This window comes from Alternaria conjuncta (genome assembly GCF_024043145.1).
Source record: "Alternaria conjuncta strain BMP 0040 chromosome Unknown scaffold_3, whole genome shotgun sequence".
Classification (NCBI taxonomy): domain Eukaryota; kingdom Fungi; phylum Ascomycota; class Dothideomycetes; order Pleosporales; family Pleosporaceae; genus Alternaria; species Alternaria conjuncta.
The window spans coordinates 1,018,362-1,036,502 of record NW_026250092.1 but is presented as its reverse complement, the minus strand read 5'-3'; the positions used below and the strand labels follow the sequence as shown (position 1 = coordinate 1,036,502).

General features: G+C 53.8%; 7 protein-coding genes across 7 annotated transcripts; 4 read left to right on the top strand and 3 right to left on the bottom strand.

The window, feature by feature from the left end:
* Positions 1-196: 196 nt before the first annotated feature.
* On the top strand, positions 197-2,810 carry SPB1 (AdoMet-dependent rRNA methyltransferase spb1; the record flags this gene model as incomplete). The annotated part of the gene is made up of 3 exons (XM_051466600.1): positions 197-214; positions 264-437; positions 486-2,810. The coding sequence occupies 3 exons, from the start codon at positions 197-199 to the stop codon at positions 2,808-2,810; spliced, it is 2,517 nt and encodes an 838-aa protein (XP_051329455.1).
* A 318-nt stretch (positions 2,811-3,128) lies between these two features.
* Positions 3,129-5,114, bottom strand: J4E85_002320 (uncharacterized protein; the record flags this gene model as incomplete). The annotated part of the gene is made up of 5 exons (XM_051466599.1): positions 3,129-3,818; positions 3,872-4,258; positions 4,306-4,572; positions 4,619-4,856; positions 4,906-5,114. The coding sequence occupies 5 exons, from the start codon at positions 5,112-5,114 to the stop codon at positions 3,129-3,131; spliced, it is 1,791 nt and encodes a 596-aa protein (XP_051329454.1).
* A 1,315-nt stretch (positions 5,115-6,429) lies between these two features.
* J4E85_002319 (uncharacterized protein) lies at positions 6,430-7,591 on the top strand (the record flags this gene model as incomplete). Its single annotated transcript, XM_051466598.1, has 2 exons — positions 6,430-6,710; positions 6,772-7,591. The coding sequence occupies 2 exons, from the start codon at positions 6,430-6,432 to the stop codon at positions 7,589-7,591; spliced, it is 1,101 nt and encodes a 366-aa protein (XP_051329453.1).
* Positions 7,592-8,164: 573 nt separating this feature from the next.
* J4E85_002318 (uncharacterized protein) lies at positions 8,165-8,669 on the top strand (the record flags this gene model as incomplete). The annotated part of the gene is made up of 2 exons (XM_051466597.1): positions 8,165-8,482; positions 8,658-8,669. 2 exons carry the CDS (start codon positions 8,165-8,167, stop codon positions 8,667-8,669), a joined length of 330 nt encoding a protein of 109 aa, XP_051329452.1.
* Positions 8,670-9,447: 778 nt separating this feature from the next.
* On the top strand, positions 9,448-11,296 carry J4E85_002317 (uncharacterized protein; the record flags this gene model as incomplete). Its single annotated transcript, XM_051466596.1, has 2 exons — positions 9,448-10,636; positions 10,686-11,296. The coding sequence occupies 2 exons, from the start codon at positions 9,448-9,450 to the stop codon at positions 11,294-11,296; spliced, it is 1,800 nt and encodes a 599-aa protein (XP_051329451.1).
* Positions 11,297-13,517: 2,221 nt separating this feature from the next.
* Positions 13,518-16,019, bottom strand: J4E85_002316 (uncharacterized protein; the record flags this gene model as incomplete). Its single annotated transcript, XM_051466595.1, has 4 exons — positions 13,518-14,401; positions 14,449-14,726; positions 14,774-15,615; positions 15,813-16,019. 4 exons carry the CDS (start codon positions 16,017-16,019, stop codon positions 13,518-13,520), a joined length of 2,211 nt encoding a protein of 736 aa, XP_051329450.1.
* A 1,232-nt stretch (positions 16,020-17,251) lies between these two features.
* On the bottom strand, positions 17,252-17,727 carry RPL34B (60S ribosomal protein L34B; the record flags this gene model as incomplete). The annotated part of the gene is made up of 3 exons (XM_051466594.1): positions 17,252-17,458; positions 17,508-17,621; positions 17,704-17,727. 3 exons carry the CDS (start codon positions 17,725-17,727, stop codon positions 17,252-17,254), a joined length of 345 nt encoding a protein of 114 aa, XP_051329449.1.
* Positions 17,728-18,141: the final 414 nt, after the last annotated feature.

The following is an 18,141-nucleotide window of genomic DNA, read 5'->3' as shown; positions in this document are numbered from 1 at the left end:
CATACCTTCATCCCGAGGTGGACCAGGCGCGTCGTGCTGAGCCAGCAATGACGCATGTGGGCCCATCCCGTGCACTAGTCCTGGATTAGCGTACCCTGATAGCGTGGATTCTGCCACCGCCTAGCGATATTGCCGGGCTTCCCAAATTTTGTAGCGCGAACTTTTGCCCGCCGTACCACGACGCCGAACCGCAGCAATGGCGATCCAGAAGAAGGTGCGCAAGTACAGAATTAATACTGGCGATAGTGACTAATCTCCAAAAGCACGGAAAAGGTCGTCTCGACAAATGGTACAAGCTCGCCAAGGAGAAGGGCTATCGTGCGCGTGCCGCCTTCAAGTTGATCCAGCTGAACAAGAAGTACAACTTCCTCGAGAAGAGCAAAGTCTTGATTGATCTTTGCGCTGCGCCCGGATCATGGTGTCAGGTCGCTTCCGAGGTACGTTACCATTCTATACACAATGCGCCTGCATGCTAAAAACCACAGGTTATGCCCGCGCATTCCCTCATCGTCGGTGTCGATCTCGCCCCAATCAAGCCCATCCCACGATGCATTACCTTCCAGAGCGATATTACCACGGACAAGTGCCGAGCGACTCTGCGCCAACATCTTAAGCATCTCAAGTGCGACACTGTCCTCCACGATGGTGCGCCCAACGTCGGAACTGCCTGGGTGCAGGATGCCTTCACGCAAGCAGAGCTCGTTCTACAATCTATGAAGCTGGCTACAGAGTTCTTGGTCGAAGGAGGAACCTTTGTCACCAAGATCTTCAGATCCAAGGACTACAACTCACTTCTCTGGGTGTTTAACCAACTATTCACCAAGGTCGAAGCAACCAAGCCACCGTCCTCCCGAAACGTCTCCGCCGAAATCTTCGTCGTCTGCCGCGGTTACAAAGCCCCGAAGCACCTCGATCCCAAGTTCCTCGACGCCCGCAGTGTCTTCGCCGAACTCTCAGACCCTACCCCGAACAACGAAGCCAAGGTTTTCAAGCCTGAGGTCAAGAAGAGGAAGCGTGAGGGTTACGAGGAGGGCGACTGGACACAGTTCAAAGAGGTGCCTGTCTCTGACTTCATCCAAACCACCGACCCCATCGCTATGCTGGGTGGCTTGAACAAGCTCAGCTTCGAACAGAAGCCGAACGGTGACATCGCTGTCGCAACCATCGACAAGCTTCCGGAGACCACAAAGGAAATCAGGGACTGCTGTGCCGATCTAAAGGTCTTGGGTCGCGCTGACTTCAAGCGCCTTCTGCGCTGGCGTCTGAGGGTGCGCGAGATCTTCGGTTTCGCGACCAAGAAGACGAAGGCTCAAGAAGAAGCCAAGGCCAAAGAAGCGCAAGAAGGCGATGAGGTCGCTGAGATCGAGTCGATGGACGAGGAGATGCAGATTCAAGAGGAGTTGGAGCGACTGAAGGAGAAAGACTCAAAGTCGAGAAAGAAGCAGCGCCGAGCTGAGAACGAGCGGAAGCAAAAAGAGATCACTCGTCTACAAATGAACATGGCTACACCTTTTGAGATCGGTCTGGAACAGGCCGGACCAACTGGCGAGGATTCCATGTTCGGCCTCAAGGCAGTCGACAAGGCCGGTGCTCTGAACAGGATCGCCAAGGGTAGAATGGCGCAAGTCATTGAACGCGAACAGCCAGAGGAAGAAGAGGAGGAACCGGAAACTGACGACGAAGAGGATCGTCTTGAACGAGACCTTGACAACATGTACGGCGAATACGTCGAGCAGAGATCAGCAAGAGACGCCAAGTACAGGGCAAAGCGTGCAAGGAAACAGGACGACGACGAAGAGTTCAATGGTTTCTCTGATCAAGACAAAGAACAAAGTGACGACGAAGAGCTTGTACAGTCCGACAGCGATTGGAGCGATGACGAGGAGGAAGGCCCTAAGAACCTAATCACCGACCTCGACAACGAAGAGCAGCCCAAGACCGGTCTCACCAAGCGCGCAGCACGGTTCTTCGACCAGGACATCTTCAAGGGCATCGACGGGCTCGAGGATCTGGAAGAGGAAGACGATGACAGTGGTATCGATGTTGAAGGTGACACCGAGATGAAGGACGAACCTGCCACCCCCGCGCCAGCTACTGAGCAGGAACTGAGCATAAGAACGGCTACCAAGGCTGCCTCGCCCTCAGCATTCGACGAGGAATCCTCGGACGACGATGACAAGATCGAAGAAGTCAAGCGCGACGAAGATCAATGGGAGCAAGACAGCATGCCCATGAAGAACGGCAGGCCAGACATCGACATCATCACCGCCGAGGCCATGACCCTCGCTCACCAAATGGCCACAGGCCAGAAAACAAAGTACGACCTCCTCGACGAATCCTTCAACCGCTACTCCCTCCGCGACGTCGACGGCCTCCCAGACTGGTTCCTCGACGACGAAAACAAGCACTCCAAGCTCCAACGGCCCACCACCGCCGCCGCCGCCTCCGCCATCAAGGAGAAACTGCGCGCCCTGAACGCACGACCCATCAAGAAGGTCCGCGAAGCGCAAGCCCGCAAGAAGTTCAAGGCCGCCCAGCGCATGGAGAAGCTGAAGAAGAAGTCTGCGCTCCTCGCCGACGAGGAGGGTATGACGGAGAAGGAAAAGGCACAGAGTATTGCACGCTTGATGTCGAGGGCTGCCAAGAAGAAGCCCAAGCAGAAGGTCAGCGTTATTGTGGCTAGGGGTGGTAACAAGGGTATCAAGACTAGGCCCAAGGGTACGAAGGGTAAGTATAAGATGGTGGATGCTAGGTTGAAGAAGGATGTCAGGGGTGAGAAGAGGGCGGCTAAGAGGAATAAGAAGAGGTGAAGTGGTGCGTATGTATGAATTGTTAGGTCTGCATCAGAGGGCGCGACTTTGACTTGTTTTTTGGTATTAGCAATGAAGAAATGGTATGGACTGATGTGTCCTGTCGGTATGGTGCTACGTATGGCGTGATGGCTACAGGAAAAGTCACTTCTCCGGGTATGCGATCAGGGCAACACCGCTAAACATCAAAAGTATGCTCATAGTATCATCTGGATGATAACACTTCTTGATTTGCCTTATCAGAGAAAGAACTCAATTCATTTCATTTCCCTGGAGAACTCGACATCCATGCTACCTGTGAAGCCTAATGTCCTCTACTCAAGCATCGACAACCTCCTTCATAACAGCCTGATCACCTTTCTCATCACCCCTACCATGCATTTTCCTCGCCACCTCATCCGTAAGATACTGCTCGACATTCGGCGACAGCACCGCCGCAATGATAAGCAGCACGCCAAACGGAAGTGTGCAGAGATACACCGTGCGGAAAGACAGTGCATACGCACTCTTGACAGCCTGTCCCGTTGCTGCGATAATCTCAGGCGAAATGCCAGGTACAGCGCTGAAGTCACCAGCCGTGATACTAGTGAACAGCGCCGGAAGTGACGTTTCAGGAAGACCAGCAGCAAGCGCAACAGGCATGACCTTTTGCGGTATGTACTTTGCGGACTCGGTTGCGAGAATGGAAGAGTACATGCTTGTGGCAATGGCAGAGAGACCTGTTCGGATAGCGCCCATGACACCAGTGACGAGACCGATATCAGCGGGGTCCCAGAGGTAGGCTGTGCTGGATAGAGTGAGGTTCTCGATGTAGCCTGCGGCGATGGTGCCGATGAGGAGCAAGGCGGTTGTGCGTTGTTCTGTTGTTTCGTCCGAGGCGGCGACCGCGGCGACGAAGGCGGTGGTTATGACGGCTGCGACGGTCATTTGGATCTTCATGCGTGGGAGGTAGCGGACTCCGGCGCCTCCGAGGATCTGACCGAGGAGAAGTCCTCCACCAACGGCGCACTGTGTTTGTTAGAACAAGATTATCAGGATGGTATGATTTTTGGAAGACTTACCGAGAGCCATCCAATCTTGGTGATGTCTGTGGTAAAGAGCGAGGAGACCATCGTAGGCCAGATGATCGAGTTTGCGTAGTAGACAATGGCTGCCAGACTAGCACAGGCGACGTTGGCATCGTACTCGATGTTCCTGAACAGACGTAGAGGAATAAGGGGATATTCCAGTCCTGGGGCGTAGGCCTCCCAGAAACAGAAAGCAACCAGAGTGGCAAAGCCAGCGAACAGTGCTCCCAGTACGTGGCCGCTCTTCCATGGGTATGCAGAGCCGCCCCAGTTCATACCAATGAGGAAGACGACGAGACCAGTTGAGAACAAGAAGATACCCATCCAGTCAAGGGTTTTGAGTTGTTTGAGTTTCGATTTGCCGCCAACGTGAAGCATTTCCTGCGTTTGTTAGTCGGGTTTGTCTTGGCTGAAGTGGGCTTCCTTACGTATGTTGGGGGGAAGTAGAAGAAGAAGTATAGAACAATTGCCAGTACGTTGACAATGCATCCGAGGATATAGCACCACCTCCATTGCAGCTCGGTAGTCTGGTAGAGCGATCGTGCTACTGGCGGACCAAAGACGGCGAATGGCACTGACGTTGACAGCACGAAAGCATTCACAGGACCTCTCAAAGAGTTTGGAACAAGTTCGCCAAGGATGATGTGGAATGAAAGTTGGCCAGCTGCGGCAAGACCATTGATGGAGTTTGTTGCCTGGAACAGTCAGTATCATTCGTAGGCTGTAATCAGTCGAACATACAATCAACATGTTAATGCTCTGTGCACTCGCGCCAATGATGTTTCCAACAAGACCGAGTATTGACGAGCAGATGAAGAACCATCTACGACCGAAGATATCCGACAGGCGACCGACAAGTGTGAAGCCGATGGCGAATCCAGCTGTCCAGGAAATACCGACCCAGATGATGTCCGGGGACGGTCCGATGGCCGCGTTGATGAGGCTCAATGTGTTTGCGGGGAGAACCCACCCCAGGTAGCTGGAAACTTTTAGTACCTTCATCTCCAGTAATTAATGGAAGCACCTACCCAGAGATTTGCGCTAGACATGTGGCCACGACAGTGCCGATGAAGTTGATGCTTGTGAAGTATGACTTGCCCAAATCAGCGGTATGGCCACCAAGGGCTTCTTGAGCGACATGATCATGGTGAAGGCCGTGACTGCTGGCGGTATGCTGATGAGTGAGGCTCTCGTTGGTGGTGGTGACTTCTTCGCGGTATTGCTTCTCTTCCGCCATGATGGATTGATGTTGGTTCGATGTTGACGGCCTCTGTGGAAGGTTGCGTAAGAAACGCAGAGGCTAGAGTTGTGCAACCACACTGGGCTCTGGGTTATCTTTATCATGCACAAGTGGCTCACGAATCATGGGTGAAAATCTGGGGTACCCCAGAATTAGGTGGAGACTTACCTGGTGAAGGCAGGTTCCAGATAGCCGGGGACACTGTCATGTCAGCGCCACGTTTTAGAAATCCGGAGTAATGATCGACTTTGTCTACATAAGGGCAAGTTCTCGTATACCGACTGGTATCTCGAACGTCTTCATCGGGCCAAAATGTTACGCGCAAGCCAAATCCACGTGCTCTGGCGTTAAGCAGCGGAAGCCCCGGAGTCGGGGGTGTTCGGTAGAGGCTGAATGCTGTGGTCTCGAGGAGGCTGATGGGGCAGTACCCGGATGACGGTAACCGGGAGTCCCGTGAACTTGATGCCCTGGTGAAGGGAACCTGTGGATCGTGCAGACAGCTAGGCATGGATACTACGACATATACACGTCGTCGAAATGCAGCAGATTTCTATATGCAGCGACTAGATAATCTCGACTGCACAAAGACGTGTCCCCAACCCGTGGTTGCAGGATCGTCGAATGCTCGAGAGAAGATCGTCTAACGTTTCCCGCGCTGCAGTAGTCTGCTCGGCCTTCTTTCGACAGTCGTTAACCGGGTTACGCTGCTGATCTAGCGGAACACGCATGCGGGGTCTGGACTCGTGCGGTCTACTTTCAGCTGCGATAGAGTCTCGAGCCAGATCAAGCCACTCCAACGTCTCACGTTAGTCCATGGCATAGTCGATGCCGGCAGAGTGGATGGTGGAACACTCGTGACGGGAACACTGACGGCGTCTTATTCACCTGCACCTCGATACGGAGCTTTTTGTTGGCGCACTGAGCAGGTCTGGGATGGGCGACGCGACGAGGATGTAGGTTCGGTGTGACGTTCCCCGCATCTGCGTCCCGTGGGGAAATTGGAAGCTCGAGAGGATGCCGCCGAGCCTATGATAGCCCCTGGGAGGTGTAGCTGCCATAAATTATACGAGGTGCATGCTATCCGATTCGCTTTGATGCAGTCATCTAAGAACAAGGGATTCCCGAAGTAAACCTGGGATCGTGGGATGGTGGGTGACCCGGAGCGGGTACTTGCGCCACAGAAGCGTGATTGGGCGTGGTTCGCGGCGGGCTCCACTCAAAACTTTTGGTGATTCACATGTCGCGACTTGAACGCACTCGCGATACTCGCATGCCCGACCGATAGCACCACTTCCGTCCAATATCGCACACCATGGCTTCAGCAGTAGCGCCGTCGCCCGCGCCGAAGGAGGAGCCCGCCGAAACCTCCGCGACCGAAGTCATCAGCCCCGCCGATGCTCTATACGACAAATGCGCCCAACGGCCTGCGGGCCAAATCTTCTTCCAGCGCGACCTTTCCAACATGCAGGTCGCAGATACTGTGGCTCAGCTAATAGTGCTGCTGCAAGAGCTATGCGACCGCCACTTATTGAAGCTCATGAGCCTCGAGGGCGAAATGTGCTGGAAACTGAGGACAAGGGAAGAAGCCGACAAGTAGGTCTAGACTCTCGCGGACATGGCATCTTGAACTCTTCTGACAGACATCCCTTCTCAGACTGCGACGACTCACACCCGACGAACGCCTCCTCTACTCCCACATCGACTCAGTACAAGCCGACGGCATCTGGTCCAAATCCCTCCGAGCCAAAACAAATGTCACACAACAGACCCTCACAAAATGCCTCAAGAGCTTGGAGTCGAAGGACTTGGTGCAGTCGGTCATGAGCGTCAAGTTCCCCAACCGGAAGATGTACCTCTTGAAGCACTTGAAACCATCAGAAGACATTGCAGGTGGCCCATGGCAGTCAGAGGGTGACTTCGACATGGCACTGATTGAAACAATATCGGGCATCGTCGCTCAGCATGTGGAGAACGAAACCTGCATCAAAGTGCCCGGCAATTGGAACGACTATGACAGCACGGGCGACAGGACAGCTGCTATCGCTCAGAAGAAGGCCGAGGTTCTGGGCGCCGTGCGAGACATAGAAGAGGCGCCAGCCGTGAAGCCCTACAACCCCGCAAAGGACCCAAACACATCCAAGCTCGTCCACCGACACAACCCGCAATACCCGACAGCGGCCTCTGTGGCCAACTGGCTCAACTCGAAGGAGGTCCTGCGTGGCAAGACTGTGAGGGAGGACGATATGGAGCAACTTTTGGAGATGATGGTTCTCGACGACCGGCTTGAGAAGATCTCTGGCACAAACTACCGCACCGTCTTACGCGCCACCGACACCAAGGTCTACAACGGCTTTGTGGATGCGCCTTGCGGTAATTGCCCTGTTTTCGATCTTTGCGGAAACGAGGGTGAGATCTCAGCAAGGACATGCGTCTATTTTGGTCAATGGCTGGAGACTTCATCCGAGGAAATATAGACGCTTCGAGACGCATGAGGTCATTGTGATCTCCAACGGCGTGGCTCAGGCGTTTGAAAAAAAACAAGAGGAATTTTGATTAGGTAGCATAGCGCGGAGTTTGGGGTGTCAGCATTTACAAGGAAGATCGAAAAGGTATACCCATCATATTTAACCAAACATTTAAACGTTAAATTATTTGGCCTTTGCATAGAAGCATGATGCAGTTCCGGTATCTCACTATGCCTCGTAAGCATGCGTGGGGCGTTGAGTTCTGTTGTTAAAATGCTCTGCTAGCCTGTCGTATGAAGTCTCCGAAACCATGAAAATCGCTCTCGGAGACATACGTGAGCACAGCTGACATCGACTGTGGAGAATTTCTTCTCTATACGCCCGATCGTATACGCTCACTGACATTGTCTCCGAGCAAGAGGGTTTGCAATGTAGTGCTGCCGGGCGATGCTCAGCCATCGTATATATGAGGGATGCCGGCTCTCATGTTAATCGCATCACACACAGCACACCAGATTAAATCCAACTCACATCCCGATATCCAGCTCATCTAAAATGACCCTTCCTACCTCTCGATACACAATGGCAAGTTTCCTCGACGCTGAATCCGCGCACAAGTACAAGAATGCCGAGAAGGCGACTCGCCCTTATGTCAAAACCATCGTCCAACAATCAGGAATAGCTGCCTATCTCGAAACAGGAGCTGAAGCCAATATACTCGATTTCGCATGTGGAACGGGAGTTGTTGCACAGGAAATCTACGATACAGTACCAAAAGAGAAGTGGGAACAGCTGAAAGTGCTGGGCACTGACATCAGTCCCCCGATGTTGGAACATTTGAGAGCGCGAGGAGAGACGCAGGGATGGAAGAAACTGGATACGAAGATGGTAGATGGGAATGTGAGTTATCCGTGTCTGCGGACGCTCCAGCACTGGGTTGATACTAATGCTTTCTTCCAGACCGACATAACCCAAGCTCTCCCCAAGGCATCATACACACATATATTCATCTCCTTCGCTATATCCATGCTCCCCGCACAGACACTCACGCATCTTTGCTCACTGTTGCGCCCAGGCGGATACATAGCAGTTGCAACGTGGTCAAGCATGTCATGGGATAGCCTTCTCACTCGCAGCATCGCTCTCACGAACGCGCCACAGCCTTACTCGCCCTCGCGTGAGGAACTGCGAGAAAAGTTCTGCGGACTTTGGGCTGATGAGTCGTACTTGGCACAGCAGTTTGAAGCAGTGGGCTTGGGAAGAGTAAGGACCTCTAACGAGAAGAAAGCTGTAAGCGTTGGGACGCCAGATGTTTTCGTAGCGACTATGCAGTTTCCGCTGCATTATGTAAGGAGTACATGGTGGCAGGGCGAGCGAGAGGGAATCCTAGAAGATTTGAATGGTGCTATGAAAGGCATCGTACAGCAGGAGGTTGGAGAGGATGGGGAAGTGGAACTGGTGTTCGATGGGATAGTTGGGTGGGGTTGGAAGAGTGGTTAAGGGTCCATCTAGCTGTGCAGCGCGACGTAGTTTCCATTTATGACATGTTCAAACGAAACCATATTCTTCACCCTTCAGTATTTAACAAACCTTCACGACAGCAAGGATTATGTCAGTGTCGTTCAGCGGTCATGCCTCACTTCCAGATGATGCTATTCCTAGCGTCGAGGCGCACGTCCCCGCAAGTGTTCCACCCCAATGTCGATCAGCCGGTGCGACATCTCGTGGCCTCCCGACAGAGTGACCGGCGGTAGATTGACTCGACACCCAGCGCCATGTTCCCTTGAGACACCCCGACACTCCTTTGGTCCACTTACAACCTCCACCTCGCCCACTAGAGCGTCTACCACATTTCACCCACGAACATGTCCGGCGCTCGCCCACTCCTCTCCGCACGCGCGTCCTCGGACATCAGCGGAGAGCGCGACATAGCAGAAGATGAAGCCCTGCTCACAGGCCGCCCAACAGCACACACGGAGAAGGACGGGCCGCGATCATGGAAGTTCTGGAGAGAAATAGGTCTATTTGTCTGGGCTGTCATCGCAACCGCGGCCGTCATCGTGCTCGCCGTCATCTTCCAGAAGGCCGGTTCCGACTCCAAGGCTTCACATGCGAACGGGAAGAGGAACTTGATCTTCATGGTGTCTGATGGCATGGGCCCTACCTCGCTGTCGCTCACGAGATCATTCATGCAGTTCCAGAACGGCGCACCCTGGAGTGAGCAGCTCGTTATCGATCAACACCTTATCGGACAGTCGCGGACACGGTCCTCTTCCTCTCTCATTACCGACTCGGCAGCAGGCGCGACTGCATTCTCTTGTGCGCAGAAGAGCTACAACGGTGCCATCTCCGTAACACCCGACCACGAGCCATGCGGCACAGTGCTGGAAGCGGCCAAGAAGGCAGGATACATGACTGGTCTCGTTGTGACCACGAGAATCACCGATGCGACACCGGCATGCTTCGCCGCTCACGTCAACATGCGATCGGAAGAGGACCGCATCGCAGAACAGATGGTCGGAGACTACCCGCTTGGGCGCGTCGTGGATTTGATGTTTGGAGGCGGCCGATGCCACTTCCTGCCCAACTCGACGGTCGACTCAAGCTGCCGCGCCGACAACAAGGATATCGTGGAACTGGCCAAGAAGAAAGGATACAAATACGTCGACGACCGCGCGGGCTTTGACATGTTGAAAACAGGAGCGGGCCTAGATCTGCCTATCTTGGGACTTTATGCCGACACAGATATTCCCTACGAGATTGACCGCCGCAACGAAAACGACATCTACCCTAGCCTGCACGAGATGGCTGAGGTTGCCATGAAGGCGCTCAGCGATGCGACCAGGGATAGCGACAAGGGCTTCTTCCTTATGATTGAAGGATCAAGAATCGACCACGCAGGCCACCACAACGACCCTGCTGCTCAGGTACACGAGGTGCTCGCATACGACAGGACCTTTACGAGCGTACTGGACTTTATCAAGAACGAGAAGACAGAGACAGTCATGGTCTCCACCTCGGACCACGAGACAGGTGGTCTAGCCGTTGCCCGCCGTACGTTCTCCCCACCCCTCCAGTAGCAACCCTCACTAACATTCACCAGAACTCCACGCATCCTACCCCGAATACCTCTGGTACCCCTCCCCCCTCGCAAACGCCTCGCACTCCGCCGAGCGCCTCGCCCTCGAATACACAAAGTACCTCCTCGCCGGCCCATCTGACGAGGACAAGGCCAACTTTGTCCGGAGTTCCATCACATCCGGCCTCGGCATCTACGACTACACCGACAAGGAAGTCGCTGATCTCGTTGCCGAGCCGATTACCTCCCTCTACCAATACGCAGACATGGTATCCCGCCGTTCACAGACCGGCTGGTCGACCCATGGCCACAGCGGCGCGGATGTCAATATCTATTCTTCGGACCCCGAGGCTGCCAAGGCGCTGGTGGGCAACCATGAGAACACTGAGGTTGGGGACTTTTTGAGGGATTATCTGGATGTGGATGTTGAGGCTGTTACTAAGGAGCTGAGGGAGAAGGGTACGGGGTTGACGGTGCTGGATGTGAATGGTACGGAGGTTAGCTGGATGGGTAAGATACCTGAGGAGGGACAGAGACTGGATGGTCAGACGCACCTCGCGAGCTATGGAGGTGATCATAAGAAGAGAGGTGATGGTGGTGTTGTTCACGGTGAGGACTGTGGCTGTGGACATTGATTTTGAAGTCGTTTGGCATGCTTCGGCGTTCTGGGTGCAGAAGAGATACCGGTTGATATAGACTGTTTAGCTCTCAGCGTCAAGTTACAGTTCAATTTCAGCTAAATCCATCAGCAACTTAGTTGACAAGCAATTCATGGTCTTCATGATGATTGGCAAAAGAGAAGATTCGACTACTTTCCGTGTACAAATTCACCCTGGATATCTCCCGCGATGCAGCACCGCCAATCAAGCCAAACACTCGAAGAACCCCTCCGTCTGCCAGCTCCATCTACTACCTCTACTCTCCTTCCTCCTGTCACTACCTGCATCACTCTTGTCTTTTCTCGTCCTTCTTCTCTGCGTCATACCAACCCCCATCTCCTCCCGACCAAGCGTACCTTCCCTCCTCTCGCCACCTTCCGCGCCAGCTTGCGTGCCAGACTGCGTTCCTGATCTGATGCTCCTCCTCAGCGAACTCCTCGACCGTATATCCACATCTCGCGGTGGGTACTGCCAATCTGCCATGCCAATAGCTTCTCCGCCACCCCTATGCTTTCTTCCCTTCATCTTACTCTTCATCCTCCGTATTGACCCTTCCCCCACACCGCCCCAAAACCTACACACAAGTGCAAATACATGCCACAGAGCTAGCAACATCGCGCCCGTCGCTGATATGCCACCTGCACTGTGTATAGCCCAGTTGACGCGATTGCAGCGGGCCTGGAACGAAAGTCCCTTTTGAAGGAAGATGAAATGCCATAGAGGGTAGTGGAATTTTCCGATGCAGAAAGCGAGGCCGGGCTTGATGTTGGATACGTAGACGTAGATGTGGGAGGCGAGAGTTAGGAACATGATTGTATCCCAGAGGCTGAGGAGGAGGTTGTGAGCTAGGGGCTTGTAGGCCGGGTGGAGGAAGGGGTGGTACGTGTGCTGACGCGGGGATCGTGGAGATGAAGACAGTAGGTTGTCTGAGTCGCTGGTCCAGTGTGATGATGTGCGGTTGCGGAGTGTAGAGTTTTGGCTTGATGGCTGACGGTCCATGTCGTGTGCGGGTCTTTGCGAGCGTTCTTCTTCTTGTTCTCCATCTCTTCTTTCGAGACGTTCCAACTGCTGATTCCACCATGTGGAAAAGCGCTGCCGTAACCTTTGCAGCCATGCTTTTGTAGCTCTTCGCCTTCTACCCACATCTCTCTCCCTCCGTACCGGATGAAACTGATCCGCATACCATCCAATACACAGCGAAGCGTGCAGCGCATCCAGCGGTACCTATCACGCGTCAATATTGGCAACTGACACTGACGGTCAATCCTGCCTCCCCGACCTCAATTCCGATCCCTACTCCCTTATCGTACCAGACTCTTACTCCTCAAACTCACAAACAGATAGATAAAGACCCAACCGAAAACTGCCGTTCGTTCAAAGAACATTCGCATGAGTTCCTTCTTCGCTTCTTTCGGCATACCATAGCTTTCGACTGCTTCAGCGGCAGCCGTGTGCGATATGAGCTGCATGAGGAGTAGGATCGCGGTGCTGAGAATGAGTATATGTATGACGATGTGGGCTTCGAGGACGCGCGGGTGACGGTCGTTAGATAGAGAAGCGAGGGAGAACGGCGGGGAAGTGGTCGAGGTCATGGCGATACGGGAGAGTTGAGAACTGCTTCGGTCTTTGTTGTGGAGGTGATCTGACGAGACGTTGCATTTTTCTGGGATCGCTCGGGCAGGCGCTTATTCGTGCTTGCCGCTGGAGGCTGAGGAAGGAGTGATTTGAGGAGGCTACGGCAGGAGCAACCATGACCCTGGACACAATACGTGTGTACCTTTGAGGTTCCTTTTCTTTGCATCGAGGCGAGACCGAACTAATTATAACCTTTCCGAGATGTGCCTCAGAGGCGAACTCTACCTTGGACGTACACATCACATTCAACATGATGATTCGACGAAGTTCAGCGTTATGTATGCCTCAAGAATCTGATTCCGTAGAGATACCTCCCAAGATAAAGTTGTGTTCATACCGATGAGTTTCCCTTCATTACTGAGCTACTCTCCCTCAATACCGAATACCAAGCGACCATCACCAGTTAGGCGTACCTTCCCCTACCCACAACTCCAAACTCCACGCTAATACAAGGGCAAATAGCACTCTGGGCAAGCAAACAGTTCCCCACCTGCCAAATTGAGTGAAAGTAGACAAACTAGAAAGTCAATCCCATCATGCTGAGCAAGATCATGTGGGCCTGCTACACTCCAAACTCGTTACCAAAGTTGCCATTGCCGTACGACGTCGTCCAATCAGGCTGAGTGTCTAGTAACCAGGAGACCGAATCGAACATTTCGAAGCTGTTCGCACTAGCCATGCCATTGGGCATTTGCAGTGGCATACTTAGCGTGTTGATGTGTGGGTTGAAATTGGGCAAGGTATGAGCCGGGTTTTCCACGGCACCAGGCGGTGGTGTAGAATTGCTGGAGGAGTCCGGATTCGTGGGGTTTGTCATGACCGTGTTTTCGAGCTGTTCCGCAGCTCCACTAACCTGCGCTTCTCGCCAGCGGAACGCGCAGTCAAAGACTACACTCATGCTCATCCGACTACGGATGATTAGGCCGAGAGGGTCATCTAACATTCCAGTGCTTGGTCGCCTCTGCTGCTGTTGATGCTGTTGCTGATTGTGCTGATTGAACATGGTGCTCATGCCTGAGTTACTAAGAGACGGCGACTGAGAGAGGCTGTGTAGGCTGCGGCCGCGGGAACTCTCTTTCCACAACTGTGCCAGAACCTCGGCAAATCGATCCAAGAGATCGTTCGACCATACTTTGGATTTCCTCAGCGCATCCACAGTCTGTAGAACAAATTGTCGACCTTTGTTCGCGGGAAGCTTGCTGGCAAAGTCTGAGTTGAGGAGCTTGAGCAAGGCGAAACCGGCTGCAAGAGCCATCTGCATGACGTAGTAGGGAACGTAAGGCAGCCTGCCCTCGTGTTGTATCTTAAAGACACGCTCCAGATAGGCCGTCGCGGCGAAGTACAGCGCGACAAGGTCGTCCCGCCGTTCAAGCCGTATCTCCGGGCTGAAGAACGAGTACAGATGCAAATGTAAGGAGACGGCGTAGTGGTACAGTTCTTCCAGGCCTGTTTGAAGTCAGAGAAGTCCCCATGAATGAGGGTGTCATATATACCGCTGTCCACCCCGTCCAGGGAGCTGTTTTCTTCCTTCACACGCTCTTCCTTGAGACGATCTGCTTCCAGACTCATGTAGCTTGTGGCGGCGCCTTCGGCGAAGCGATGGCTGTTGGCGGAGTACAGGAGCTTATTGATCCTGCTCGCAGCCATTTCCTGGCGAAGGCGGACGAACAGTGTGGGTGGTATAATGCGCATGTGCTCTTCGTCGTCTACTTTGAAGTCGAGTGTCGAATCGTAAAGGGTTATCGAGGGCTGTCCGTTTCCTGTTGACACACTGCAATACGTTAGCTTTGGCAGTATGCTTTGATGGTACAAACTCACGTTTGCGCAACGATGTTGCAGACGGCCCACGTCCTCAGCCGATCGTGTATATCCTCCCGTCGCAGCTGCATTTTCGTTCTGGAGAAGTCATCCGGGTGCGTCGGCTGATGCAGACCAATCTGCATGGCAACCTGCATCATAGCGCCACACAGTATGAAAGTCGGGTCGGTCACTGTCCGCTCTGCTGGGAGTGGCCAGGTACAGAGCAGACACAAGGCCTTGACTACATGGTGGTTCGGCTGATTTCGAATAGAGTCCCAGATGAGATCGCTCAGCGGCTTGGAGAGATCCTTCAGCAGAACCGGCCGTGGCCCATAGCGGCGTGCGGCAACCGCGATAATAGCCCAGAACAGCAGCTTGTGGTCCTGCGAGTAGTACTCCTCAGGCGAACGCACTTGATCTAAGAATGGCAGGAATGGGTGGTATAGCTGAAAGTATTCGGCGAACAGCTCGTTGACCTCACTGTGGCCCAGTCGCACTTCGCCGGCACCCAGCGAGAAGAACATGGGCGATCCGCTGCGCAAGTCGAGCAGAGATGTTGCCGCCACTTGTGTATGTTGTGTCTGTAGGAAGGCGTCGTCCTCCATCTTGGGGACTGGGCCGGGAGTGAAGGTGTGGTTGTCTGACGTCTGCTGCGGAGCATTCAGGACAGGCTGGTTCGGCGTGGACTGGCCTTCGTACATGGCGAGTCGCTCTCGCAAGTATTCCATCTCCTTCTCCATCTCGGCATTCCTATTACGCTTGCCGACACGCTTGAAGTTGGGCTCGATTACGCATCGCAGGTTCTGTTTCTGACATCGCGCACAGCTGACGAAGGGATCTTGCTGGACGTTACACTTGAGCTGCAATGGCACCGTTAGCGGGACTATGAAACATTGACATCTGACAGCATGTCGTTGGTGGTAGCAGGGCGTATACAGGCGCGGAGCATCGTAAACAGTCACACGCATTGATCCCAGTGGCGCGCACGCGGGCGCCCAGGCTTGGGATTGAGCTTCTCCATGGGCGCATGGACGGCATGTAGAAAAAAAGAACTTACCTTCTGCTGGCGACACTCGTTGCAGGCGCGCTTCACCGCGGTATTGCGCCGCGACGACGACGAGGGCCGCGTATCACCGTCGCCATTCTCATCATCGTCGCTGCTAGCCGAGCGCTTGAATCCTCTGGTGTGGGTGCTGTTGGGGCTCTGGAACGGATGCGGCAGTCCATTTAGTCCGGGCGTCGTTGGTGACATGGAATGCAGCATATTGTTCGACATATGCGACCGATATCGCAGGGAATTTAGGTTGTGAGGGTAGGTAGAAGTGGGGGTCCAGCAGAGGGAGTCCGAGGCCGCAAGCGCGTGCGAAACTTGACCGGCTGCCTGGCCACGACTCTGACTCCAATGCCGTGGGAGACTCACTCGATCATGCGCGCCTGACTGCTATCACAAGCTGCAAGCTCCTGCAGGAAGCCGCCGAACTGTGGGCTCTCAGACGCGGGCGAGCTTGTCAGAATTGGTTCTGACTCTCCAATCATAGCCTGCGACCACCCATGCTGAATCGCGGCAAGCCTCGTTCTGGCAATCTCCACCGTAACTATCCGGGCCCTACACCTACGCGTTACGAACCGGTTTCTTGGACTTTTCGCGTTTTGGCTGGGTATTCCAGGACTAGCCCTGGTGCGCTGAAGATTCTCGATGTCGCATGCGTAGGAGCGTGAGAGCGCGCGAACAGGACCATCAAAGTCTGAGGTCATTCACGCTTGCATTATTGTCATCGGACGTGTTGGCAGAAGTTTAGTGCATGCATCGTCAAAATGGGGGATGAAGAGATGAGAATGGGAACACTGGTAATTCCTGTCACCACATTCAAGAGAAGAATTGAACACCCTAGACCCTACATTAACTTTAGGTCACCCCGGGGCCTACTTCGCACGCTTTTATGTCAATATAGGCTGCAGACCTGTTGATTTATTCTTTCTATAAGGTGCCGTCACAACTTCAATCTTTAGATCAGGTCGCAAAGTGTCAGATTTCCAAGTCTTACTGATGTGTACCCCATCCGAAGAGGTTATTTAATGAGGACCAGCGGTAAAGTGTAAGTTCAGGGCATGCTATCATTATCATGACGCAGGTTGCAGGGACATCAGACAGGCCTGGGTTGAACATGGTGGTGTGGATTGTTGGCGTTGCCTTGGCCGCTGTTGAACCTCGCGCACAGGTTAAAAGATTTCGGATATCCATACTAGCATTCGAGATCTGAACAGCATGCAAGCCACCAAGTCCTGATAATAGTGTCACACCGCAGTCTGTCGGGAAACATAGCGTGTAGCTTGTGGATGTATTCGTGACCCTACTCAGCTACATCCTGGCGGAGTGACGTAGAAATCATCTTGATATCGTAAAAGCCGACCGAACCAGGAGACTGCCCATAATGCACATGAACACCGAAGACCCAGTTTTGACATGCTAAACCCCTTGACACTCAATGCAACCGCTTAACGCTTCTTTTGCTGGGACTCCTTGAGGACCTTCTTGACGACCTTCTGCTCCTCGATCAGGAAAGCACGGACGATGCGGTCCTGGACGCAGCCGGCGCATCGCGATCCACCGTAGGCGCGCTGGACGGTCTTCTTGGGGCGGGAGATCTGGGCGTACTCGCGGGGGCGGAGGGCTGGGATACCCTGGAGCTTGGTACCGCAGTCCTACAAACTGTCAACAACAAGCCTTTGCATCCTTCCGGGTCTGACTTACACCGCACTTGGGGGCAGTGCCCCTCTTCTTGATGTGCAGGTAACGGAGTTCACCACCGGGGGTCTTGATGACGCGGACCTTCTGGCTCTTGGTGTTGTAGGGCGCGCGACGCCTCTGCCCAATGTCAGTCTTTGCTTCCAACGATCCAAGATCCTCATTCGCCTGGTCCAGGGCTCGGGAGTGCGGTGCGACGTACGTAGGTGAGTCTGTTGGACGGCATTGTGAAAGATTTCCCGGGGAATCAGTGGGCGATTGTCTGTGTGCGTGTGAGCGAAAGGATGTCGGAGGTGGTGTCGTAAAGGGCGATAATCGTACCTGGGTCTGGAAAGGGATTGTTAGTATCGTCGAAGAACTTCGCAGGACGGCGAGCTTGCTTACCACTGTTGTCGTCGTTGGTTAGTGAGGCAGCGAAAATCGTCGTGTGCTCGGTTAGCCGACCTGCGCTAGCACGCTAGACAAGGAAGCCGGGCTCCACCATCACGTGACGCGCGCCCGTGCACGGAGGCCTGGCAAGAAGATTCACTAGACTATAATGCGAACATCTCCATCGCCACTCCACACAACGCGCAGAGGGTGTATCTCTGCTTCGTGTGCCCCGCCAACTATACGACTTTCGAGCTTCTGGAGACAGTCT